Consider the following 26,008-nt stretch of genomic DNA (forward strand, 5'->3'; position numbering starts at 1 on the left):
TAATAGAAAAAATTAAATGGAGAATACATCAATCACAAAACACAAGATTTACGTGGAAAACTCTAAATTCGGAGAAAAACCGCAGTCGTTGTTGTCAAAAGACAACCAGAGAAAAATATTCACTATATGGAAAATTATTACAATCACTCTTAAAAATAATTTTTTCTCACCCAAATCTCAAATACATGATCCCGAAAAATATCCCTTAACAAAGCAAACTCATAATACTTATATTGAGGAACCAAATGCTCCTTCAATATAACTACATGCTTAAAAACATTTCTATTCTTTAAATTTGGATTGCTTCTCTCCATGACCAACATTTCATGACCATTTTCTGGAGCAATGCCTAAACTTCTTGCTTCTCTAGTATTTTGGATGCCAAGCTCTCAAATGAGAGCTTACTTTTTATAGGCAAAATTTTGACTAAAATCAAGCCATTTTTCAACATTCAAAATAGCCACCATTCAACATTCAAAATGTCAAAGTTAGGTGAGCCATCAAATTTGAAGCCACCTTATTTTTTTTTTTAATCAATTTTCAACAACTAATAGGGGAAGAAAAAAAGAAGAGTACATTTTAAGTTGCAAATTACTCGAACCAAACTAATTTAATAAATCTCACTTATTCGAGCGTTTTTAAATTTAAAAAACAAAATTAAACGAATTAATTTTTAGCAAAATTTTTTTCTCTATTATTATTATTATTATATATTAAGGGTAACTTTAGCACGACCCTATTCTTAAATGAAAATTACGTAAACGATTTTTATACCGGAGTAGAGTTACACAACACACAGCACTTATTACTCGTCTCTAATTCTTGCCGTGCCCTACGTCATAGAGATAACGCAGTAAGTGTAGAATCTCAATTAATTAACTTAATGATATCCTTTCCTTGAGCGTAAATAGGGCTTGTATAAGTATATATATCTTATAAATGAAGAGTGCAGTGAAATTATTAGGAAACCCTAATTATAGAGAGGAGCAAAAGGGAGTATGGGAAGCGACGGCAAAAGGCATATTCCGGATCATGTCACCTTCACCATCTTGCCAAGACTCCCTGCAAAATCACTGGTGAGATTCAAATGTGTCAGTAAGGCATGGCATTCTTTTATTAATGCGCTTAATTCTGATAATTCTGACAATTCGGTAATTTCATAAAACTTTGGAGTAAATTTGTAATTTCTGAAAATGGTGGATAATTTGGTAATTTTTTATTAAGACGGAGAGGTAATTTGAGATTTAGAGGGTAATTCAGTAATTTACGTTGTTAAGGACATTTTGGTAATTTCGCACTTCGAGGGTAATTTTTTAAATTCAAAACTTGTGATTAATTTTGTTATTCGAATTAAGGACAATTTCGTAATTTAAGATATTGAGGATGGTTCGATAAATTATGATTTCGATGGTAATTCGGTAAATTTCAGTGTCAGGGTAATTTTGGTAATTTTTGGAAATAAGGGTAATTTTGAAATTTTATGTATCCCAAAGTTTGGTTTTGAGCTTTATTTCGTACTGTTAGTCGTATTTCATGATACAAATAATAATTATGTCATAACTATAAAGGAGACTCTGCTGAATTTTTGGTAGAATTCTTAGATATTGGAATTATTATTAATTTGATCAATCGAGATTAGATAGACTCGTCCTGAGATTTCGGGGTGGGTTGTTTCATTAAAAATCTCAAAATTACCCTTTACTAGTCTCTTTCTCTCTCTACTCACTATTGCACTAAAAATTAATTCGTTTAAGTTTTTTTTTTTTAAATTTAAAAACGCTCGAATAAGTGAGATTTATTAAATTAGTTTGGTTCGAGTAATTTGCAACTTAAAATTTACTCTTCTTTTTTTCTTCCTCTATTAGTTGTTGAAAATTGATTAAAAAATAATAATAAGGTGGCTTCAAATTTGATGGCTCACCTAACTTTGACATTTTGAATGTTGAATGGTGGCTATTTTGAATGTTGAAAAATGGCTTGATTTTAGTCAAAATTTTGCTTATAAAAAGTAAGCTCTCATTTGAGAGCTTGGCATCCAAAATACTAGAGAAGCAAGAAGTTTCGGCATTGCTCCAGAAAATGGTCATGAAATGTTGGCCATGGAGAGAAGCAATCCAAATTTAAAGAATAGAAATGTTCTTAAGTATGTAGTTATATTGAACGAGCATTTGGTTCCTCAATATAGGTATTATGAGTTTGCTTTGTTAAGGGATATTTTTCGGGATCATGTATTTGGGGTTTGGGTGAGAGAAAATTATTTTTAAGATTGATTGTAATAATTTTTCACATAGTGAATATTTTTCTCTGGTTGTCTTTTGACAACCACTGTGGTTTTTCTCCGAATTTAGAGTTTTTCACATAAATCTTGTGTTGTGTGATTGATGTATTCTCCATTTAATTTTTTCTATTAATTTATTGCTTGACAATTTGCTTAGAGTGGTCTTGGGAGGAAGCTCAATTTCCTAACTGTAGTAACTGTATTTAGTAAAAGCAAAGGTCTTAAAAGCAAAAACATACCTCCCTCGAATGCTCATAAAATCCTTTTTTTATATTTTATTATTAGGTGGAGCTATTTGAACCCACAAATCTTTGCACCATCTTTTTAATTAAAAATTTATTATCAAAATAATTCCAACACTTAATTTACCATTTCTTCTCTTTTCATTCTTAATTCCTCAATTCCTTCATAAATTTTCTTTTAACCATAAATAACTGGTTTTAGTATAAGCTATAATTAACTAACACGAGCAAAACCCATCAACAAATTTTTATTAACAAGTTAATGAATATTAAGAAATTAATCTTTACCACAGTTAGGGCTCACTCAGGACCACCTCTTGGTTTAAACAAAAAAAAAAGCACATCTCTTAATAAGGAACTTAATCTGCAAAAGGTAATGACGAGGAGTGAACCTTCAACTCAATAAATAAAATCATTCCCAACACACTAGGCCTATCGATACAAAAAATATTACAAGCCTTCTTTATTATTTAAACATATATTATAATCCATAAATTTCATAAAACGATATTTTACCCCTATAAATGACATAAATTTATAGTAATCCAGAATATCAAAAGCACTGTAAATTATGAAAGAAAATTGTACAACACATTCATAGAAAACAGAAAGTTATTGGAGTTAGAGATTTGTTTCCTTTGCTAGTTGAATAAGATGAGGAATAAACTCATGTTTCTTTTAAGTTTATTTGTGTTATGAACTAGTAGTTTGGAGTTTTGAGACTTTTGTTATTTTTACGTATTTGTGAGAGATTATTTAGTATTAAACATATAGATTTGTGAATTTATTTGAAAAAAAATTTGAGGTATTTCAGTTTGAAATTTATGAGTAAGAATTATAAGAATTATAAGTTGTTAATAATCTCGTTCATTGCGTGCTCTGCACGTGTTAGTTTTGGGGTGTTATAGTAGTTGTGCACATCTTGTAAAAATCAGTGACTTGGTTTCTTACAACAACATAAAAAAGGGTTTTATTCTCTTCTGAAATGAGGGAACATTTATTTTTAGAGGCCTTAAATAAGAATGCAAAACATTCTTCTAATCACCTTTTATATATAGCTTTACAAATGTAGATACTATCCATGAAGCCATTATCTACAAAGCTTAGATGATTAGTTTCCACTGAAAATAAAAATGTGGTTGATAAATTATTTTGTACATAATATTTAAAAATATAAACACTAAAAAATAACATTACGATAACATATAAATATGTTAGATTATAATTAATATATTATGAAAATATAGCACCGCGCCCAATTGGCTTTACCGTAATTGCTTTATTATTATGTTTGGGAACACCATAAGAATTAATATAACATACACAATCCATAGTCAAACAAGATGAAGACAAATCTTTCAAGTTTTCAAGGCCAGAAAAAAGAAATTAATAAAAATAATAAAATCCCTCAAATGAGGATTTTAGAATCAACGATCATTTACACACTAATATTTGACATACACATACAGAAGAATGCATTAAGCATTATGAATCAAATTGGAAACTCAAACTCTGCCCACCATCCGGTTCCTCTTCCATGCCGCATCTTCAACCCCGGCATGGATAGCACCCGTGCAGATCAGCTGCGTCGCGCTCACAATTATTGTCATAACTTCTAGGGTCCGCTGCATCCCATTACAAGAACACCATTAGTCTTTCGTTAGTATAGTTTCCTTTTCCTAACCCATTATGATGAATTATATTTAGAAGGCTAAATAAATGCAGGTTAATAGGTTACCAAGTTTGAGTCTTTCCAGCCAATGTCAATCTCTTTACAAGCCAATCTGTAGACAATGGAAAAATTGTATGAAACTGTGGCACTCCAATATGTTATGAACAGGTGATTTTTAAGGAAAGGGGAAAATAAAATTTGGAAGCCTAGCAGAGGTACTTACCCCATGGCTAGTAGAGTGAGTGCCCAAGTTATCAGAGAAGAGGCAGCTGCGGCATTTAAGTTGGGAAGATCCCACTGAAAAACGTTATGAAGCCCAGCGAGGGAAGTTCCCATGCCAACAACACCAGCAAGGAGGGAAAAAATGACGAATAAACCGGTTGCCATATTTCCGAATGGGAAGTAGATTGGAAATATTCTTGCTGGAAGTGAGAGAACAGATGCTGCATGGACAGTTACAATAATAAGTTACCATTTGCTTGGAAAATTCAAGAATGTTTCAACTGATTTATCGTTTTTAATGATCTCAAATTACCTGCTTCGCGAGATCTTTGAATTCCATGATTAACCGCCCATGCGGCAATCACTGTTACAATGAAATACAGTGCCAAATTGAGTATTAAGAGGATATAGGCTGCTGATTTGGATCCTCCAGAAGCCATGGCCTTGGGACTCAAAAATAATGAAGAGGAAATCTGAGCTGGGTTAATGTTTTTGGCCTTAGAGGTATCATATATAAGCAAAGTGATGTTCTTCCAAGAGTGGCTGTCATGGAATTCTAATGTTTGTGCTTTAACTTTTCATTATTAAAATCCAGTGTCTTAAGTTCAAAGAAATGTTTTTGATTCTTTAACCTTTGTTGGTGTGCAACTCTGAAGGGGAAAGAATCCAATTACATTGTTAAACATAACTTTAATCGGGAATAAATCTTTCCTGCTGTGCCAACCAAAAAAGAATAAAGTCTAGCTCTGATTCAGACTTCAGTAACGGGACAGAATTTTGCTTTTGGCGAAACCACATTTCCGGGAAGTCCATTTTCTTCTGCATTCTTGGCAGGTTAAAGTAAAAAAGGAAAAGCCAAAATAAAAAAGCTTAGGACACAATCACTACATGTAGCATCTTCTGACCAAAACATTGTTCAGAAGAAAAAAGTCAGCTTCAGAATTTTCTACTCAACACTTTTTCCTTTTATGGCTAAAAAACACGCGATAGCATTGATGAACTGGTATAAAAAGCCATTCAAGATATGGTCCAAAAGAACATTAATGGTCCAAGCATCCATGTAAAACATGCGTAAACCTGAAACCAACTATGAACTGATCTGATCTGAAGGATATATCTTCAATCTGAGGATCGATTAACTTGGGCATGAACATTAACTTCGGGACCTTTTATTTACAAGGTTCTTCCCTAAAGAACTAAAAAGGAAAGGGAAAAGTATTCCCCCAAGCACGGGCATTTTAAATCCAAGAGACTGCTTCTCAAGTTCTTCAGTTGATCTATAATCAACTTCAGACATTCAATGCCAACTTCTGAGCAGCTAGCGCTTCAGCCTCAAGTGTGGGTTCCCACAATATTGTAGTTTCAGCCAGTAACGAGGTCACTACATAAGGGTCCATGTTTGAAGCTGGACGCCTATCTTCCAAGTAACCTGACATAAATAAAGGCAACAAAAATTTGGATCACAAATCAGTTGGTGATTAGGAATAAAAATTCACAACTCAAAATAATAAAGCTGTAATTGGAGATTGAGAAAATCATTGGAAAGAAGAGCACTTTTATAGATACTAGCAAGAACACGGGCAACGAAAATAACAATAATAGCATATAGAGTTTAGTCATAAATGAGCGAAGCATATAAAATTGCAATCAGAAATTTTATGAAAGATCAGATGTGACAGATATCTATGTGTAATAATGCCTTCTTAAGGGCATGTTAAATGCATTTTACATATTTCTAATTTAGCTCAAAGAGGAAATGGAATTAATTAGATTGATGAAGTTGAAGTGGATATTCATCTTTTAACATTGTGAGAGCATTAAAAAGGTTTGAACTATAATTTTCCCATTTGCAGTGTAATTTTTTTTTTTTTGGTCACAATTGTCTTCAATTTGCGAGTGCACTTAAAGTTCAAAACCATCTCCCACTTCACAATATTACATACAATGACCATTTATTAAAGAAGTTTATTCATGGCGCTCTTGATAATAGTACCTTTGCCTTGCTTCTCAGTTTCACGTCCCACACGGATTGAGCAACCACGATTTGCCACACCCTGAACATTGAAAAGTTTGTTTAACATTAAACTTAAGAGGAAATCTTCTTTTTCTTAGAAAATGGGGCCATCTTCTGAGCATACCCAAGAAAATGAGTCAATGCTAGCTGTTTCATGCTTTCCTGTTAGCCTTCTCTCATTTCCTTCACCATAAGCACTGATGTGTTCTTTATGGCGAAGGGACAGATTCAAGATTGCCTTCTTAATAGTTTCATAGCCTCCTTCCTCTCTCGTACTCTTTGTACTGTAAACCATAAAAATTACTTATAAAGTGCTGAATTGCCACAGAAATTTAAACTGCTTCACATAGATATCATTTAATTTTTATAGTGTCCAGATTACCTGTAATTGGTGTGGCATCCAGCACCATTCCAGTCTCCCTGTCAACGCCACGAAGGTAAGTGGTGTAACTAATTGTAATGAGTAGCAAGAACTGAACATGATGGAGCTTCATCTTACCTCAATTGGTTTTGGATCAAGTGAGAGAACAACACCAGCTTGTTCAGTGATTCTCTGTCAGAACAGAGAAGAAACAGAGTCAGAGAATGATACACAGAAACATGGTCGTCTAGCATAAGCTGCTATTCATGATTGACTTAAGGTTTACTTTACTGATCTTAGGGGAATTTCATTCAGAAACTCTATACACATGCAATAAAGATTCTCAAACAAAAGACATCAAGGATATGAATTCAGCAATTATACTTAGAAGAACCTGAACTATACTTTTGGGCAAATATTGGTAAAATATTGTCAGGGAAGGTAGAGCAGATAATATCAATACAAAAATTATAAAGAGGAATTGACTTGGGGGTCAATAGAGACTTTAGTTTGCAATAATCAAATACTTTCTTATGGATAACATGTGTCGGTATTAGATCCACAGAAGTAGTTCCCATGAATTGTAAAAAATTAATCTAGAAGATTTACCTCAAGAAGGTATCTCGAACACCATATATGATCTCCAGCATCAATGCCTACACTGGGACCAACTTGATATTCCCACTGCAAGGCAAGGCAAAATTAGTAGGAATGCAAAAAGAAATCATGAATATAAATATAGAAAGTTAATAAATAAATAGGATAGATGCCAAACCTGGCCAGGCATAACCTCCCCGTTGGTGCCACTAATGTTAATGCCAGCATACAAGCAAGCCTTGTAATGAGCATCTGCAATGTCACGGCCAAACGACTTATCAGCCCCAGCTCCACAGTAATAAGGACCCTGAAAACAGATAAGGAAATGTATATTATAAGTTCAAGTCCAATAATATAATGATACCCTTGAATCTACAATTTTCCATAATTGCAGTAGTCCAAAATGCATATACTGACACATGATTGTCAACTAACTTATTACCTGGGGACCAGGATAGGCTCCAACAGGCCAACCCAGAGGCCATTTCACATTTTGTTGAAGTAAGGTGTACTCTTGCTCTATCCCAAACCTAATTACAACATTAACAAATTTTTTATCCACATATTTACAGCTGAAATTTTAGATAATACAAACAGAAATCTTGCAGTTATAATCACTTGAATCACTTTGTTCCAACAAATAAGGTTCTTTGTTCCAAGAACTTTATATTTCATTCGTTGAATCAAAGTGAATACATACATATGCATATATATATATATATATAGTTAACATGTTCACAAAGAGATTAATAATATATAATCTGAGATTGGAAATTGAACTTCAAGGTGAACGTAATTGAAATATACAGACCATGGAACTTCAGCAGACACTTTCGAGTTACTGAAAATTTCAGCAGCCCTATGGCGTTTGTTTGTAGGGATGGGCTCGCCTGCTGGTGTGTAGGTATCACAAATTACCTTTGAAAAACAATAATACAATATCAAAAGATTTCAAAACGACCAGTGATTTTGGAAGCACCACCAATTTAACTTTATAAAATCGTACCAAGATGTTGTTTCCTCCACGGAAGGGGTCCTTAAAAATTGCTTGAGGGCTGGAAAAAAGGTTCAATTAAAATCTTTGTGTGACATTAAACAGAAATATAAAGGAATAATATTTCACAGGATCTTACTATAAAATTACTTCACTATCTTCACCAGGTGCCTGTCCAGTACTTGATCCATCATAATTCCACTTGGGAAGCTCAGATGGATGCTCAACAGGCTTTGAAATGGTCTGAAAATATTAAAAATAGCATTGGCAAAATACATCAGACAAACTATCAGACATTAAATTAAATGATGAAATATTTCTCTATTAATAACTTTATATTACCTTTGACTTGCTACGCATATCAATCCCAGTACCTCCAATCCTGTTCCAACATGAAATAGTAGTATTTTGACTTTATGAGTGCTCATATGAAAACAACCCACGTGTAGTTTGATATGAGTAAAAAAAAATTGAAATAAAATCTTAACAACATTTGGAAAAAGAAGAAATAGCTAGAAAGAGTTATATGCATTTTAGAAACTTATACTAGCAAAGAAGCTATACCAAATATATTCGGCAATGATTTTGTCAGTATATGGAGTGATGTCCAAATTGAGTAGATCCTCTAGCCTATTGACAGTGCTGTCTTCAGATTTCAAAGCAAGCACTCTAAACTTGGCAGAACTCCTATTTGTTCCTTTCTTGTTCTGCTTCATCAACAGAGAACTCCACATCTTTGTTGTCATAGGACTTGCAATGTTTGAGTACTTAGGCATCCTCATCTGCCATTGCATAGAAGGTGCCAAAATCTGCGCCATTTTCACCTACTCCTCCCTAGAAAGTTAAACCAACTATAATTAACAACTTCAAACACATGATTAACTGAAAACATGAAAATCCCATCAGTTTTAGTCATTATCAAAGCAGATAAAATAATATCAGAAAAGGATTAATTTGAGTCACAAACTTTACGACACATCTGCAATCACAATATTTTTGTTTCCACTCTTCTACTAACATAGGACTAGTATGTATATTCCTTATACAATTTTATTCCATATCTCGTGTAATTATATTTTGTACACCATTTTATTCCACCAACTCATCCTATCCAATGTCATTTCTTTGATTAAATCAAACTCACAGAATTTTCTGTGTCACATTAGTTAAAAAGATATTAAGTGAAGCTAATTTGTTTCTTTCTTGATTTCATACTGTGCAGAATGTCAACAAATTATTATTATTATTACTACTTTTTTTTCTTTTCTTTTTTTTTCTGAAAAAATGACTACAGACATATATGTTAATGTGATTAAAAATATATCTTTCTTCAGATCAAATAATACCATACGTAATGATCTAGAAATAGCAAGTGTAAAACAATTGATTATGCTTATTAATTGGATGACCAGGAGTTGGTTCATTCTTCCCTCCATTTCTTAGCTTTCTATTGTATCATCCATTTGGGTTTCGAGGGTTTAGCTTCTGCAAAGTCTCTTGTTCATATATTACAAGCACAAAACAGAAATGTAGATGTACAATGCTAGAGCAATTATACGACTGCAGGAAAACACAGAAACAAGAAACAGTTCTGAAGTGTCTCAAAGTGGAATTAAAAGCAAGTTAACTTATAAGGGTAAAGTGGGAAAAACATTCTTCTTTCAACCAGAACCTGCGGTCAAATCAACTCTAAGAACTTATATGTTCAGTTAAAGAAAATAAATAAGTTCACGGTTTCAAGCTGACCAGACAACTACTTCCTACTCTACTCATTGAGTCAGTTATTTAATCTCGCTACCTAATATCACATACAGCCATTGTCAACAAAAATATTACAAAGTTGGCCAAAGAAAAAAAAAACTAACCTGAAAATTGGTTGAAGAGTAAAACCAAAATGCTGATCTGCTGCAGGGTCCGATTAGAAAGAAAGAAGAGAAGACTCAAATGGTTGGTTTTGCAGGAAAGTCTTATAAGAGAGGTTGGAATGTAAATGGTCTGTTGGCTTTTCCCATGTAGATAGGGGTGTGCTTTGATTGAGTGGAGGAAATTAGTTTTTGGTCTCTTTGGTGACACCAAGAGAGAAACTTGGACTATATTTCAACATCTTTAGATAAGGTTCCATGCTATTTTATAACTTCTCTTTCCTTCCTCCTCAACGTGACAGAGTAGCAAAAATTGCCACATAATTAATTACATTGGCTTTGTACTATGTGTTAAGAAAAACAATGCGAGAATTTCTATGTTAGTCAAGGCTTTGCGTGACATTTAATATTGCTAGTTAGAGGCTTAGAGCAAGAAAGATTAAAAGAACAAGGGCTTGCCAAGAATATTGCTTTCAAGTCCCTACACTTGAGCTTGTCTCATGTTCATCCCCCAAGGGCAGTAATCAACCATCAATCTCCCCACCCAAGAGAATTATCATTTGTTTGTGGATATTATTATATTATGTATATTCAGAGTTTATATTTATCTTATTCAAGATAATGTTGTGAAAGGTTCTTGGTTAAAGAAAAAACATGATCACTAATCTTTGGCATTTGTAAGCTAAAAGATTCAGTCATAGTTTTGAGTTGCTGATGTCTGACACTGAACCTTATATTGTTCTGCAATAATCCAATCAATGCTTGAGAATAGTTGTTGGAGATTAGGACATTTCTTCTTTACCATATTTGTGGGACCACTGGATGAGGAGCCTCATGTGGAGCGGATATGCACATGTTTAATCCAATGGCTGAGAATCTGCCATTTGCCGATGGAATAATTTATGGTCACAAGCATTGTTTTAGATCAAGATTCAAGAAATTTTAGTGATACAGAAATCAAAAGCCTGGCTTATGTATATTGGCAATTTTGCAGTGAGTCTGGCAACTCCTGTTGTCACTGCTGTGTGGTTATGGATAATTGCCAAACTGCAACTATTAGGTTTTGAATATAATATTAGTTTAAAGCTAGGTTTGGTCCATGTTTCTGCTGTCAAATATATTTATATTTTAAGCATAAGAGAATAATTACAAAAGGAACACAACAAAGTGCAAAGTTGTGTCATACAAAGCAGAGAAACAAAGTAACCCAAAAGGAGGCAAGGCCAAGAGCATCAGAATTTGCCAGGACAGCAAGTCCAACAACAAGAATTAAGTGCACCCTCAGCCTCAGCTCAAATCAAATTCAGACCCATTTGATTTCAAATTCATTTGGCTGCACTTCATCATTGCATAGAAAAATGTTATGCATCTGAAGAAAGTCAATGATTCCCTAAGAAGGTTAGCATGAAGTGGGAATGTTTTTAAAAGTCTGCCATTAGACAACATGAATAATAATTATATTTTCTTTGTTGCTGACAGATCATAATGTATTAAGTCAAGTGCAACATTTGGTTTGGTGGGTGTTGCTTCACATCATCTAGTTCGAAGAAAGGTATCTAGTTAGCATCACTGCATTTACCTTTCTATTCTGGCCCTTGAAACTCACCAAACAATTTATAAACTTTTCATTTTTTTTCATGCGGAAAGTCAAAAATAAATCTAGCCAGTTTAAATTTTCATGATAAAGTTGCAAATTGGGACTTTATTTTCATATGATATCATGTTTGCTTTTACTCGTATTAATGAATGTTTTTAAAGCAATGAGCGATTTTACTAGTAAAAGCAAAATAAATAAATAAAATAAAATTAAAAGGATAAATAACATCTAGATCCACGAGTTTCTATGTTTCACAAATAATGAATAATTTGTCTTTTATATCAAATAAGTTCCTAACCATTCACCAATCACTATGATTAAGGTCCCCAACCTTATTAAAATAAAAAAAACTTATTTTTTCAAAAAAAATACCATTATAATATTGAAGTTTAGATCACCAACCACCAATCACCATTTTAGCAAATCACTATTATACAGTAGTATTTCTTAAACATTTGATAAGTCGTTCCATTAATAAATTTTTTTTTTATCTAGAAAACATAAATAGTTGGAAATATGTTTTCATTAAGAATGTTTTAGTAAAAAAAATTATCTCAATAACAAAAAAATAAATAAATAATAATGAAATATTATAAAACCTATAGAGAAATAAATACTAATCTCCTTCTTAGAGGGGAAAAAAAAATAAAGGTAGTAATCTCTTACAAATTTAAACAATCTTGCGAACTCAACCTTTTAGCCATCTTTAAGAAAACATAAAAATGGGGTAAAGTTTTCACAAATATAGATATAGTTTGTTCATTTGTCCAAATAAGACCTGACCACCATTAAATGACCAAACTATCCTCAAGATTATTTGGGATCCATTTTACATAAATTGATCAACTATCTTGTAATTTGTGAAAACGCAAAGAGTGAAGGATTCACATGTTATTAAATTTATTGTTGGTGTGGCAAAATCGTCAGTCTCGACACGTGTGAGCAGCCTCACACTAGTGGAAAACCACAAAGAGAGAAAGCACGTGTGAGAGCCCACCAACTCCCAAGACTCACACGTGTCCACAACATGCACAGAGAGAACAAAAGGAAGAGAGACATTGGTAAAAAGCTTAATTGAATTTAATATTAGAACCTTTTTTTAAAAAAGAAAGTTACAGGAAAAAAAAAAGGCTTAGTTGGTTTTGTTTTCAAGAAAAAGAATGAAGACAAAATGAAAACAACAACAAAGAATCAGCGAAAATAACGAAAACGGAAGCAGCATTTACGTTGGCCGGTTGTTTTTGTTTTTCTTCTTTTATTCTTCTTCTTCTTCTTCTGCTTCTGCGTCTGCTTCTGCTTCTGCTTTCTTTCTCCTCCGAAAATAAAACATATTGAGACGCAAACAGAAGAAGCTTCTTTGTTCTTATGTTTTCTTGTTTCTTGAATCTCGATCTTTGAATAATAACAACAATATAGTATTACCTTGTACATATAATAATAATAATAAAACTTTTAAATGCGTTAAAGGATTCCAAAGACCAGCTAAGAGAGAGAGAGAGACAGAAACTACAAAGAGATAGAAGAAGGATCATTTCGTTATAATTTTGAATCTCTTCCATGGAACAACTTGTCAACTTCATAATTCGGCCACCCAGGTAAACAAATCTTCAATCTTTTCATTTTCTTTTTCATTTTTTCATTTTATTTATAATATTACATGGGTTGATTTTCTTTCTCCAAGTTTTGTGTGTCTGGTTGATGAGGACGAGGAAATAAATTCGGACTTGGTGCTTTTAGAGGAAAAGATTTGAGATATATTTTAGTTTTCTTGCATCAATTTTTGGTTGCTGTTAAATTTTTGTGGATGTTGAATTAGGTTGAATTAGCCTGTTTGTTGGATGTGTTCAAAAGTATAGATCTTTTCGAGTTAATTTGACGGTTACTTGAGAGTAATTCTATACTGTTGAAATTATTTCTTTATGGTATTTGTTTTTAGTGCTAATCTTGTCAAAAATGAACTTTTGTTATTGACTTCAATTGGAATTTGGATTGGGTGACGTGTGAGGCTTTGGGATCGTTTTTCTTGTTTTAGTTATCTGTGGACTTGGTTTTCATATAATTAATTTAATGTGATAACGAAAGTTAAGAAATCAGGATTTTGGATCTCTGAATCTAGTAGGTCCTGAATAATTTATTGTCTTGTATTTTTTCAGTTTGACAACAGAAACTATGCTTGAGTCAAATGAAAAGATCATAAGTCTATATATTTTCGTGATGCAGAGCTGAATACAGTCCAGAACATGATTTGTTGGATCAAGAATTCATGCTCAAAGGGAAGTGGTACCAAAGGAAAGATATAGAGGTAATGTTTCCGATCAGGCATATTCAATTTACATATTGATCTTATTTTCTTGGACCTTTTTAGTTGCTGAAAGATAATTTTTAGACTTTCAAAGTGTTAGGCATGTATTTTGTGTTACATTTTTTTTTTGCTTTCTACATTATTTTCTACAGTTCAGTAAGTTGATGTAAATAAATGAATCAAACAAATGAATAGTATTTTGTTGGAGCATGTGAGGACCAATTTAAACTCTTTGTTGCCAGCTCTGTAGATGGTGATCCCTGAAAAAATTGTCCTCCGTTTTAATGGATGGTAAAATGGCGATCACTTTGTAACTCATAATTATGTCTCAGTCTAGAAAACTTCCATTTCTTTAAGATCCAGTGGGATTGTAGAATTGCATTGGGTCTATAAACTCAGGTACTAGTCATGTTAAATTGCATCCACATCAAACATATACAACATCCTCGTAAATGGACTTGACATATTTGGCTTGTGCCTGTCATATGAGACAGGCTTATGTGGGAAATACAACCTGACAATTCTAGATCACTTGGGAATCCATAGCTTCATAGCAACATTCAACAGATAGTATATATATCTCCTACTTTAAAAGTGATTTTAAAATGTGATGATGCTGTTGGTAAAATATGATAAAAATCTTATGACAATTGGAAGAGCATTTTCTATGATATTTCCTTTTGGTTGAATATTACCCTCGTGCAACCTTTTAATGATGTTTCCCTTGTCTTTTTGCAATCTTAAAGGTCTTACTTTTATGGAGCTCTGAACATTTTGCAGGTTAAGAACAAACGTGGAGATGTTATACAATGTAGCCATTATGTGCCCATTCTTAATCCAGATGGAAAGCCTCTTCCCTGTGTTATATACTGCCATGGAAACAGGTGATAAAACATATTTTGTTGATAAGGGTGCAATTCTTGTTTATTTTTGGTTTCCATAAATCATATTTCTTCCCGGTTGCAATTTGGAACTTTATGCTTTGAAGAAGGAATTGTAAACTTCATTAGAAAAAAGAATTCAACACACCTCATTGCTTTTTATCTACAAATTATGCACTTGAAAACTAGTTACAGAATGCTAATCAGCAGTATATCTTGATCTTTGGCAGTGGCTGCAGGGCCGATGCTAGTGAAGCTGCTATAATATTGCTGCCTTCAAATATTACTGTTTTCACCCTTGATTTTTCTGGATCTGGGCTTTCTGGAGGAGAGCATGTTACTCTAGGATGGAATGAAGTAAGTGGCTGGCTAACTAGCAGGAAGAAATTGCATGCCTAGGATTTTTGTTTTTTAAATTTTAATTTTTATAGGGAAAAAAAGTCATTTTTGAGATAAATAATCTATCTTGTTGAACTTTATTCTTGTAAATAAGGTCCATCTGAAGTTGATGGTTTGTTTTTCAGAAAGATGATTTGAAGGCCGTGGTTGATTACTTGCGGGCCGATGGAAATGTCTCTATGATTGGCTTATGGGGACGTTCAATGGGTGCAGTCACTAGGTTTGTTTATTTGTTATGAGCTTTATATTCCTTTTGACCTTGCATATATTGAGTGTTAAATGGAGGCATCTTTTTTGTTTCCTATAAATAAATTTAAAAAAAAAGGTTTTAAACACCTTTTTCCCTTTTTTGTGCTGAATAATCAAATTCAATAAACTTCTACTGGATGGTAGTTGCTAGCAACATAGTTTAGTAACTGCTTTCTTAGGTTTGCATCTTTTAAGATGATCATATAGAACTTCAGTTGAATAAATTATCGTGATCTATTTCTTTGGGGTTGGGTTATGGGGAAATGAATGGTGATTATGGGGATTTCCAAGTTTTTGGCTTTGATGTTGATTATGGGTGTATTTGGAAGGATTACAGTTTTGACAATATCACATGGTGGTAAACAGTTCTATAGTGGCTGAAGGAAGAGTCATGTTTTTGCCAATTAATTGGGTTGGTGATAACCAAGTTGTTGCTCTGTGCTGGAGTTGTTGTTTTTATCAACTTTTTTTGTTATTGATCTAAAGTCATTCTTCTGTTGCCTGCATTGGGTGCAACCTTTCCACTGAAAATCATTTTTATTAATTTCTGAAGTCATGCACATTTACTACTTGACAAACGCATGCTCTTTTTTATAAGGAAAAGGATTAAATTATGCTTTTATTTCTTAATTACTATCATTTATTGTTTGTTGGAAGTTCTCTCTTGGAACGCTTGACTGCAATCCATATTACTTGTGTGCACTGCTTGTATCGTCACTCTGTTTATTAACGAGAAAGTGTTGTAAACTTTGTTGCCTTTCGTTTTCTTAGTTTGAATGCATTTCTTTTTCGTATAGCTGTAACTTATACTTAGTTATATGCTGTTAACAATAAACATTGTCTATCACAGCCTGCTGTATGGAGCTGAGGATCCTTCAATTGCTGGAATGGTTCTTGACAGTCCTTTCTCTGATTTGGTTGACCTGATGATGGAACTCGTGGATACCTATAAAATCCGATTACCCAAGTTTACTGTATGTAAATCTATTGCACCCAAGTACATATATCAATTGCTTAATTGTTGGATTACAGGCCTATATCTCTTTTATTTTGATTATGAGAACAGTTTGTGCCAGACAAAAATTTCATATAATGCATTCTATTATTGAAAAATCATTGGTGGCAATATTGTTATTGAAGTAACCATGCTAGGATAACATTTATGACACTATACCAACCATCCTTTTGAGTTGTAACTTTCTTCAGATTTTCTTTTGCTAGTCCTGGGTACTGGATATTGATGGTTTGTTGAGGGTTGTCTACCCATTCTTTTACCCCATACAAGCTGTTTGATTTTTAGGAGAGCACAAAGTCAGGATTAGGAGATCTTTGGTAGGTTGCGAGGACACTAGATTGATGAATTTCCTTGTGTTACTACGATAGGAACTTTCTCCTTTTCAATTTCCTCCCTTTACTTGAAAATGAGAAAGAAAGAAAAGAGTGGCTCTTTTAATGTGATCAGCAACTTTACACTATTAGAAATGTGGGAACTGGGAATGCTTAAAATAATACTACATGAGGTCCCCAAGAGAAAGAGACTCCAGAATTGGCATCTTTATTGTCTCCTTGATGTCCTTTCATAGAATGCTGGTTCTTTTGGGCATTGGTATTTTCATTTTGTGTCCTTCGGGTTGTTTTAGAAGTCCCTTTCCTTTCTGCACTGTCATTTTGATATCTTCCTCTTCAAATAATTGTTTCCTCCATTGAAATTCACAATGTAGCTGCTATTATGAGTGTCTTCATTTATATTGTCCTCATGTTGCATCCACTATGAATTCTAAGTTTCTAACGTCCATTCTATGACCATGTTCTGTTAAGATTCTGTCAGTTCTAACTTTTTGTCCTCTCTTTGTTCGTCTTTGATTTTAGTTTCAAGACATTGCAGTCCTGTTCTGTGCATGGTGAGGGCTATTTGGTGTCATATATTGCATGCTGATGATGTTTGGTCTTCGTTAGTTTTGCTTTTAACCATCATGTGTTTTTTTCAATTAGAACTTGACTTTCCTGCTCACTCTGTGTTTGTTCACAAAATCCTTGAATCTATGAATGTAATTTTTCTAATACCATGACACTTTGTTTTGCTTGTTTTAGGTAAAGTTTGCTATCCAGTACATGCGAAAAGCTATCCAAAAGAAGGCAAAGTTTGACATAACAGACCTGAACACTATTAAGGTTTTATTCTATTTGAGATTATTATTATTTTTTGGTTGTCTTATTCTGGCTAATTAGTTGGGGCTGTCCAGTCTCTGGCTGATATTTATGAGCCAATGCTCTTCTCAGTCCTGTCAGTTTCTTTAGCTTCTTAATTTATTTAATTATACCTGCCTATAAGTCAGACTGCTTAGCATAATTACTGTAATTCATTTCGAGTTCTATGAACCGTATCCAAGTTGATTTAATTTTTTGCTACCACTATTTAATTCAATATGTTGCTAGTGGAACATGTCTTTCATAATATTAAAACATACGGATGTTAAAATAAATTCTGTTTGATAATTAAAGAAACTTAAAAATATGCCGATTGTTAGATGTATAATCTAACCAGACAATAAGACAGACTTCAAGAATGAGATGAGAACTTAATTTAGAGGTGGAAAAGCACGGGTAAGATGAAAGGCTGAATATTATTTTAAAGGGGTGAAGTTGTTTCTTGGCTCCTTCCGCATCTCTCTCAGTATCATGTAAGTCGTTGCTGTAATTATTGATCCATGAAGATGGGAGCTCAATTGAGCATTTGGGTTGATTCCATACAGTTTTACAATTCAGTCGTTAGTGCCAAAAATTAAGCAGAGTCAAGAAGCAAAAATGCATACATTTGGACGCTTCAGCAAGTTGCAGAAAGCTCATCCCTGAGCATGATAATGTTTGAGAGCTTATCTGAATTAACAGAGCATGATGAAGTATGCAAAGGCAGTGGTAGTGTCTGTGAGTCAAGAAAATGAAATCGTATATGTTGGAAGTGGAAATTGTTGAATTTGTCTTCCAATGCTCTCCTGGATTTTTAACCATAAAGATCTTTCTTAACTTATTGCAAATTGATGAAACTCTGGCTTGAGTTACCATTACTTCATGCCCTTGTTTCTGTGATTCTTCTTGCTTCTAGTTCTATATGACTATAAAAGTAACAGAGGATATTGATTCTGGTGGACACAGTGCAACTGATTATAAATATCATGGAAAAAGTGAAAAAAATTTAATTATAGAGTTGAAAATGGGATGATTGTTGTATACTTTGTTGTTATTACTGGTATTGTTTTTTTGTCTAATAACTTCGTAACTGTTACAGGTAGCAAAGTCTTGCTTTGTTCCAGTTTTATTTGGACATGCTGTTGAAGATGATTTTATTAACCCTCATCACTCGGATCGTATATTTGAAGCTTATGCAGTAAGTCTCTACCCAGCCATCATATAAATTTAATAGAATTTGCATATGATCATATAGGCTTGCAGCATCTATTTGCATGTACATATCTGCAGTCTGTCCTTATTGGAAAGTTGTATCACAGAAGTTATTAGACTAGTTCAACCCTTTGAAAAAGCCCCCCCACTCCAAAAAAAGGGCCTGCTAGATTTCTCTCCTAGAAAACTTTGCTACTTGAGTGATTTGTGAGTCTCCATCAAATGTTCTACTTGCCATTTGAAGCTTTGCCTCTCTATTTCCTTCCCACATTTTTTCTGCTTATTTCATCTTTTGCGTAATGTACTTTTGATATATGATTTTTGCAGGGAGACAAGAACATTATCAAATTTGAGGGTGACCACAACTCTCCACGTCCACAATTTTACTTTGATTCTATAAATATTTTTTTCCACAATGTCCTGCAACCTCCAGAGGATGAGGTGGGCCCAACATTAATAGGCACTATGCATGATTACTTTGGTAAGGTAAATAAATTAAGCTGCAATGCATCTGGTTGTAGTTCATGGTTCTATTGGAAGCTCCAGATTTCATATCAACAACCCTTTACCAATAGTTAATTTTTTTACTTTCAGGGTAATTTGAGCACCTTGCATGAACTAGGCTATTTCCAGGAACCTTCAACTGCATCTGCAGGTATGAATCGCGCACCCAATACTTTAAAATTTTCATTCTTCACTATCCATTCTCCTATTGATAGGTATTATTTTTGTTGCAGAACCTTCAGCAACCAGCACAGCAGATGCAATTGAACAAGTTCGTTCGAAAAGACCAATGAGTCGGACTGAGGTTAGTTATTTGTTGCTTGTTGCATGTCAGATTGTCACGTATTGCAAAAGACTGGCAAAAATAGTTTATTAGGTCAACAAATTGTCCTTAAAATTAGTATATTACAGGTGTAATAGTGTATGGGTTTTGAATATGAACGAATTGTAGAACTTTATGATATTCCTTTTTTCTATAGATGCATACAGAGGCTTGTGAAATATATGAAGTAATATATGAAGTAATGCATTGTTCTGGGCGGCTCTAAAGTCAAAATGTAGCATTCATATGGCCAAGTCAACAACACTGCACATCATGGGATTAAGTGAGATAAATTATCAATAATGTGTCAAAATTTTAACTCAGACATTCAAGTTAAAGATCCCGACCATCTACACACAGACGAACTCTAAAACTATGTAACAGTGCGTCCATAGCATAGCCTGACACTGGCCACTTTATTGACTTGAAAAGGAAGTAGTATTTGAGGCTTTAGCAACATATTGCTTGAATTTCAGATAATTAACTTGGTGGTTAGTCTAACAATTTTTTAACTCTCCTCAGGTCCCTTCGGATATATCAGCGAAAGACAATGAACCTGTATCTACGGTATCTTCTTGCCTTTTCCTCTAATTTGACTCTCTCGCTTGCTTGAATCTGGAATCTTGAATCTTGATCCTATATTCTCTTCCACCAAAACCCCAAAAAAAATTTTTGTTTTGGTGGGGGAGTGGTTTGGCCAGCAAAATGCCCCCGTGGAAGCTTGATATTGATAATTTTTTTCATGGATTATCTGAAATACTGGCAGCATTACAAAGAATCATTCTATTACCATAAACTGAACTGAATTGTGACAAATTGATACTTTGATCAATCAGTTCAATCCAAGGACTACATGTCACCATTGAAATGATTATCTACCTTTTTTTTTTTCCTGTGTTTCGAATTATCAGAATATATCCTGAAACTATTGGTGCCTTGTTATTCTAACATTGTCGGTATTTCTGATATCATTAGGATGTTAAGTGATGCTTGTTTGTTACCATCACAGATTTTCAACGTACTTATTCCCTTGTTTGCCTCCAAGGAAGGTTAAAACAAAGGGATTTTTCCTAACATTGAAATTGAAAATAAGAGAATTGAAAGGAAGGTAGGAAAGAAACTGAACGAATGAAAAGTTCACCAAAAACTGATGATATTAATTGCAGGATAAACAAATTGGTGGTACACTTAGCCGGTCAGCATCCGACATGATAAGCTTTGAATTATCTGGCGGTCATCCATATGGCCCTCATGTCCCAACAGCCATGGATGATGATCAGTATGTGGAATATCAACTGGATGATTTGGCAGGTTTCCCAAGCAATGTGGAGGAGGAAGAAAGGGTCAGACAAACTTCTTTAATTTATTTTAATATCTCAATCCAGAGTTTTTCATCTCATGAACTCATCGCCTACGACTCATTGATTCAAATCTATTTCAGATGTTCATGGAAGCAGTGATTATGTCATTAAAGGACTTGGAGATGCGACACCCTGAAGTGGAACAGCCAACCTCTGTGGCCGCTGATTCTTTCAAGTCTTCAGGTCAAGGTGCCACAAATGATTGTTCCACGACAGACCATTGTAAACCTTCAGAGTCTGAAACCAGTTCCTCTTCAATAGAGCAATTGAGGCCGATATATACAGAGTCAACTTCTACTTCTTTAGTAAATAGCCGCAATTTAGCTCCCCAACATCCATCTCCTGATACAAGTGTGTCATCAGTCGGGGATGCATTTGACACCCCTCCATCCAGCGTAGAATCTGCAAGCACGGGGACGTCAGCTCGTACTGATACTTCAGCAACAGCAAGCACCCAAAGCTCAGCAGATGCCGATGTGTCTAGTAATACGAAAGCCACAGTGACAGTTGTCAAGAACCCAGCAGGACATGTTATGGAGGGTTTGATGCGTCGTTGGGATCTCAACTTCTTTCGGAACAGATAAAAATCTAAATGACTTACAGTAAAAAATCTGTCAGATGATGTATTTTTTTGTAACTAAGATAGCTTCAGGAATTGTAGTGATGTAAAATGATTGATCAAAAGGAAAGAAATTAGGTCCTGTGAATTTGCTTAAAAACATGATTACAATGTTTTCTATTCAATCACACTTGTTCGTTGTGAGAAGGGTGTAATTATTCTTTTTGTCAAACCTCAACAAGGATAACGATTTTTCTGTCCCGGTATGAATTGATTTTGATTCCTCATTTCCCCTGTATCCTTCACCAACACTTGAGAATGCAATACTGGTGGGTGACGCCATGCGTGTCAATTGATTGCTTTCACTCGTAAGCTTTATACTGTCAACTGAGAAACGTTTCAACAAATTTACTTTATATTAAGCATTCGATTCTACCAACGGTGTCACGTTACGATAAAGACTTGTAAAACTAGCTTAGACCATGTTAAACTAAAATTCACTTGCCTTCGCAACATGACAGTCATTTTGTCCATACTTCGTCTCTTACAGAAACACCATGTTCTTCTAGTTCGTGCTCTGCTCGATTTGCTCTACTCAATTTTTCAGTCTCTGAAGCACTGGTCGGACATGAACCACTGTAAGTGCTCGGAAACATCGTGATTGTTCTGTTGTTTCATTTTATCGAATTTTATCGAGCTTTCTTAGTTATTTTTTACAGAATTCGTTTTTCCTTGAATGATTTTAGTGTGATTTTGTCTGGGCACGGCCCCATAATTCAGTGTGCTCATCTTTATCTTACCATGAGCCTATTTAACAAGAAGTTGGCAGAATATATCAAAGGAAATGTTAGATTAATTATCTACAGTACACGTGACAGTGATATCTCAACAGAAGGCATTATGAATCTTGGTAGGTAGAATGATATAATTGACATCTTTATTACTTGAAGAAAAGGAATCTTTTATGGCTTTTATGCATGCATATTTACAAGAGTGTCGTAAATTTTTTTAAAAATTTTTCTCCAATGCACAAAACTGATTCTGGAAATCAGTGACATTTTGTATGGCATTATCCACCCATCAGCAACATCAATGCAGTTTCAGCCAGTGAGTGAATTGATACGCTGTGCCGGCTTACTCCAACAGTGCCTGAGAAGATATTGAAATTTTCAATCTCTGCTGTGGTCTCAATGACACTTTCTAGCACCATCTCCAACCCCAGATTCTTGAAAATATGTACATTTGTTGCCTTGTCTCTCATCATCCAAATTGCCAGCTCTATGGCATACCTCCTTATTCTCGGAACCTTAATTGGTGGGTGTTGGTATTTCCTCAGAATCTGGACTAATGTATTAGCTAAATCGATTTCCATAATTCCAGCTCTCTCGAAAATGTTGCTAGATTCTTCAGGAGTCATGAATCTGAAAACTTGTGCCGCTAGTCCAACCATCACTTCCTGTAATTTGTACTCTTCTGATGTGATTGCCTTGAGAATCTGCATTGAAGAACAGGATTAGGACTATGACTCTTATTCTGTTTGAATAAAAATTTGGTAAGAGAAGAAAATAGTTTGTTGTAAGCACTTACTGTGGGAGCAGCAGCTGTGACTCCTCTTAACTGATTGAAGCAATCTGCTCCACTAGAGGCACACAAATTTCTTAAGATTCTTGCAGCATTTACACGAACCAACGGGACTGCCAATGTTTCCACTAGCTTGTCCACCACCTTCAATTTCAAGATCCGGTGGCAATTACTTTTGCTATCCAATGCGAGCATTGCTAGTGCTTCTCCTGCGGCAATTCTTACACAGTTCTGGTTCTCTGGCATTCCCTCTTTGAATAAAATGTTGAACAATTCCTTGAGCATTCCACCCGTGCCTCCAATCCTCTCTGTTGCATCTTCCTCTAGTGCCAGACTGGTTAGAATGTCAATGCCCAACTTTTGCAGCAATGGGTGTTTCTCTCCATGTAGTAAAATATCTCTGATGTTACTGATTGTGAAAACCACCTCTGAAATCTCTCTTCTAAGATGTTCCCCTGTGATACCTGTTGTGCTTGCCAGCATCTTTACCAGTTGGAGGGAGCGCCTCACAGTCAGAATCTGAGATGATGTGTCATGCTCATTCCTTAACAAACTCTCTTCGGCATGTGTAAAATCAATGATCTTTGGTAGCAGCCCTCTTGTATTTCCAATCTTTCCACAGTTATCATGGTTACGGGCTAGTTTCTTCAGAATGAGAAGTCCTAAATGATTAAATGTCCAGAATCCATAATTTGCATGATCAAGAATGATTTTCTTTTCACCAATTTCATCAGTTGCAGCACCAGAGCTCCTATTTGTTTGGAGCAGAGATGATATTGATTCCATTGCTCCAGGTATGCCAGCTACTCGAAGAGAGTTCTGCTTTTTGCCAGCTAATTTTGACAATATTTCTGCAGCTGATCGCCTGATCTCTTCCTCTTGTGGATCTTTCCAGTTCAACATTTCAACAAACCTTTCAATCACAGAGAGATTAATCGCAATCTTCTGGAGGGTGTCATCAGAAAACCGCTTACTCATTGCAAATTGGCGAAGAATTCTAGCTCCAATGAGCTGCTCATCAGGAGAATTTGAATCCAGGAGCTCCATACCAAAAATAACCATATCCATTTTCAATCCATCGAAGATGCTTCCATTGACACATTTTGAATATGCATCATAGAAAAACCTTCGAATTGAAATAATACCTGAGGGCCCCAAGTCGCATTCTTTGTTCACCTCTTCCAGTAGCTTACAGTAAATGACATTCCACTCCCAGTAAGCTTTCTCCGACAGAAACAACAAAGCCTCTGCCAAGGCCAAGGAGTAGAAAATATTCAGAGCTGCTTCCCGGTTCCTTTTGTCAGTATCTCCTTTAGCTACATCCCCGTAGTTATGTTTTATCAGCTTCATCAGTGAGAGAACTATGCAGGCTGTTGCTGATGCAAGCTGGAGCCAATAGAGAAGCTTACTGATATTTCTTGTAAGGAACACCCATTGAGCATATGGTAAAAGTGGAACATCTGCACTTTCCCATGTCCGGGTTGGCTTTCTCTGGCAGTTTCTTGATCCAACACTTCTTTCTGTTTTCTCCCTAGTCCTTTGACTGTGGTTTCCAATAACCATTGGCCGGAACATTGATTTGACAGCCTCAATGAGATGATGTGAGCCAGATTTGATTGCTTGAAAACTATTAATTCCAGCACCTGCAAGTGACCAGGTGGCTTGGTGTTGCCATTCTAGCTCATGACTTCTGCTAAATATACGGGCACCCTCAATCAACAAAATGATGGTGATGAACCAGAAGTCAGTCTTATCCAAGGTGATAGCAAAACCACCAAGAAGAACAACTGTTGCCCAGATGAACCCAAGAGTTCCCAGGCCAGTAGCTGTCTTCTCAAGAATTGCAAGGCGCAGAGCAAAAAGGGTCAGTTTCTTTTCAGGTGCACGAACCACAGGTGTCATTGGAGAAACAGAACTTGCATTGCTACTATCTCCTTTTCCATTGCTGCTCTGAGGTTCAAAAATGGTGGTACTAGAACCTGCTGTTTCACTAAGTGTTGGAAGCTCAAGGACATTCAAATGAATGCTCCCATCATCGTCTGTGGACACCCCGCGTTCCATGTTGCAGAATCAAAACAGCTCTCAAAACTTAGTGCTTGTTAATAATGGTTATGTTTGGTTTGAAGTGGGGGAAGTGTTGGGTATTTATAAGCAAAAGAAGAGAATGAGCTTGGGGTGCACGTTTCTTATGCGAAAATAAAAAAGCAAAATATGACGTTAAGTTATCTCTCTTTCTGTCAATTTTCCCAGGAAGTTTTGTTATATTTTCTTATTGGGTCCAGCTCTTATGGCTTGGTGGGCAAGGATTTTTCCCTCTTTCACCCCTAAAGTCTTTTGTTTGCTGCTCATAAGTTTCTTGATCAAACAACCAAATGCTAAAAGCTCCTTTTATTAGTCTGCTTAACCAAAAGCGATTTTTCTTTTCTACTTTTGTCATCAAACTTTTTCCCTCTTTATTTGAGTAGCAGAACAAAGCCATTGGGGAAGCAATCAAAATCAATTAAAGGGTGCAATTATAACCATGGGAAATTACTTGGAATTTATCATATTCTTTGAAACAATACCATAAAATTTCTTCTCCGAAGCATTGACTTACAATTAGATAACAAGTG

The 26,008-nt window shown here is 34.8% G+C and overlaps 4 protein-coding genes across 5 annotated transcripts; 1 reads left to right on the forward strand and 3 right to left on the reverse strand.

Moving 5' to 3' along the window:
- Nucleotides 1-3,826: 3,826 nt before the first annotated feature.
- Nucleotides 3,827-5,269, reverse strand: LOC102610827 (membrane protein PM19L). The gene is made up of 4 exons (XM_006489178.4): nucleotides 4,728-5,269; nucleotides 4,416-4,635; nucleotides 4,259-4,304; nucleotides 3,827-4,145 (listed from the first exon to the last, which is right to left on the reverse strand). The coding sequence occupies exons 1-4, from the start codon at nucleotides 4,852-4,854 to the stop codon at nucleotides 4,026-4,028; spliced, it is 513 nt and encodes a 170-aa protein (XP_006489241.1). The 5' UTR covers nucleotides 4,855-5,269; the 3' UTR covers nucleotides 3,827-4,025.
- Nucleotides 5,270-5,406: 137 nt separating this feature from the next.
- Nucleotides 5,407-10,466, reverse strand: LOC102610338 (glutamine synthetase leaf isozyme, chloroplastic). Its single transcript, XM_006489176.4, has 14 exons — nucleotides 10,246-10,466; nucleotides 8,945-9,214; nucleotides 8,723-8,762; nucleotides 8,520-8,623; nucleotides 8,393-8,441; nucleotides 8,198-8,304; nucleotides 7,829-7,916; nucleotides 7,565-7,693; nucleotides 7,399-7,473; nucleotides 6,928-6,981; nucleotides 6,811-6,848; nucleotides 6,553-6,712; nucleotides 6,408-6,468; nucleotides 5,407-5,843 (listed from the first exon to the last, which is right to left on the reverse strand). The coding sequence occupies exons 2-14, from the start codon at nucleotides 9,196-9,198 to the stop codon at nucleotides 5,704-5,706; spliced, it is 1,299 nt and encodes a 432-aa protein (XP_006489239.1). The 5' UTR covers nucleotides 9,199-9,214; nucleotides 10,246-10,466; the 3' UTR covers nucleotides 5,407-5,703.
- Nucleotides 10,467-12,935: 2,469 nt separating this feature from the next.
- Nucleotides 12,936-22,102, forward strand: LOC102610023 (uncharacterized). 2 transcript variants are annotated; one of them, XM_025102585.2, is made up of 14 exons: nucleotides 12,936-13,434; nucleotides 13,993-14,141; nucleotides 14,922-15,025; nucleotides 15,253-15,379; nucleotides 15,547-15,641; nucleotides 16,521-16,644; nucleotides 17,762-17,842; nucleotides 18,957-19,055; nucleotides 19,397-19,555; nucleotides 19,664-19,724; nucleotides 19,807-19,877; nucleotides 20,418-20,462; nucleotides 21,062-21,238; nucleotides 21,337-22,102. In XM_025102585.2, the coding sequence occupies exons 2-14, from the start codon at nucleotides 14,103-14,105 to the stop codon at nucleotides 21,838-21,840; spliced, it is 1,686 nt and encodes a 561-aa protein (XP_024958353.1). In that variant the 5' UTR covers nucleotides 12,936-13,434; nucleotides 13,993-14,102; the 3' UTR covers nucleotides 21,841-22,102. The 2 variants fall into 2 exon arrangements, with proteins under 2 accessions (XP_024958353.1, XP_006489238.1); XM_006489175.4 differs by having other exon boundaries at nucleotides 14,060-14,141.
- Nucleotides 22,103-22,730: 628 nt separating this feature from the next.
- On the reverse strand, nucleotides 22,731-25,797 carry LOC102609706 (uncharacterized). The gene is made up of 2 exons (XM_006489174.4): nucleotides 23,403-25,797; nucleotides 22,731-23,310 (listed from the first exon to the last, which is right to left on the reverse strand). The coding sequence occupies exons 1-2, from the start codon at nucleotides 25,455-25,457 to the stop codon at nucleotides 22,885-22,887; spliced, it is 2,481 nt and encodes an 826-aa protein (XP_006489237.1). The 5' UTR covers nucleotides 25,458-25,797; the 3' UTR covers nucleotides 22,731-22,884.
- Between the last annotated feature and the right edge of the window lie 211 nt (nucleotides 25,798-26,008).

Source organism: Citrus sinensis, chromosome 1, assembly GCF_022201045.2.
Source record: "Citrus sinensis cultivar Valencia sweet orange chromosome 1, DVS_A1.0, whole genome shotgun sequence".
Classification (NCBI taxonomy): Eukaryota; Viridiplantae; Streptophyta; class Magnoliopsida; order Sapindales; family Rutaceae; genus Citrus; species Citrus sinensis.

What these genes read in the sequence shown, in the direction of transcription:
- LOC102610827 (XM_006489178.4), bottom strand. Translation starts at nt 4,854, where the DNA reads ATGGCTTCTGGAGGATCCAAATCAGCAGCCTATATCCTCTTAATACTC. An exon ending in CTCACTCTACTAGCCATGGG is followed by an intron (nt 4,305 to 4,415) that starts GTAAGTACCTCT and finishes CATTGTCTACAG; the next exon opens with ATTGGCTTGTAAAGAGATTG. An exon ending in GCTGGAAAGACTCAAACTTG is followed by an intron (nt 4,146 to 4,258) that starts GTAACCTATTAA and finishes AATGGGATGCAG; the next exon opens with CGGACCCTAGAAGTTATGAC.
- LOC102610338 (XM_006489176.4), bottom strand. Translation starts at nt 9,198, where the DNA reads ATGGCGCAGATTTTGGCACCTTCTATGCAATGGCAGATGAGGATGCCT. An exon ending in GAGCCTATCCTGGTCCCCAG is followed by an intron (nt 7,694 to 7,828) that starts GTAATAAGTTAG and finishes ATCTGTTTTCAG; the next exon opens with GGTCCTTATTACTGTGGAGC. An exon ending in AACTGAGAAGCAAGGCAAAG is followed by an intron (nt 5,844 to 6,407) that starts GTACTATTATCA and finishes TATTTATGTCAG; the next exon opens with GTTACTTGGAAGATAGGCGT.
- LOC102610023 (XM_006489175.4), top strand. Translation starts at nt 13,397, where the DNA reads ATGGAACAACTTGTCAACTTCATAATTCGGCCACCCAG. An exon ending in ATATACTGCCATGGAAACAG is followed by an intron (nt 15,026 to 15,252) that starts GTGATAAAACAT and finishes GATCTTTGGCAG; the next exon opens with TGGCTGCAGGGCCGATGCTA. An exon ending in CAGACCTGAACACTATTAAG is followed by an intron (nt 17,843 to 18,956) that starts GTTTTATTCTAT and finishes TAACTGTTACAG; the next exon opens with GTAGCAAAGTCTTGCTTTGT.
- LOC102609706 (XM_006489174.4), bottom strand. Translation starts at nt 25,457, where the DNA reads ATGGAACGCGGGGTGTCCACAGACGATGATGGGAGCATTCATTTGAAT. An exon ending in TCACAGCTGCTGCTCCCACA is followed by an intron (nt 23,311 to 23,402) that starts GTAAGTGCTTAC and finishes TCTTCAATGCAG; the next exon opens with ATTCTCAAGGCAATCACATC.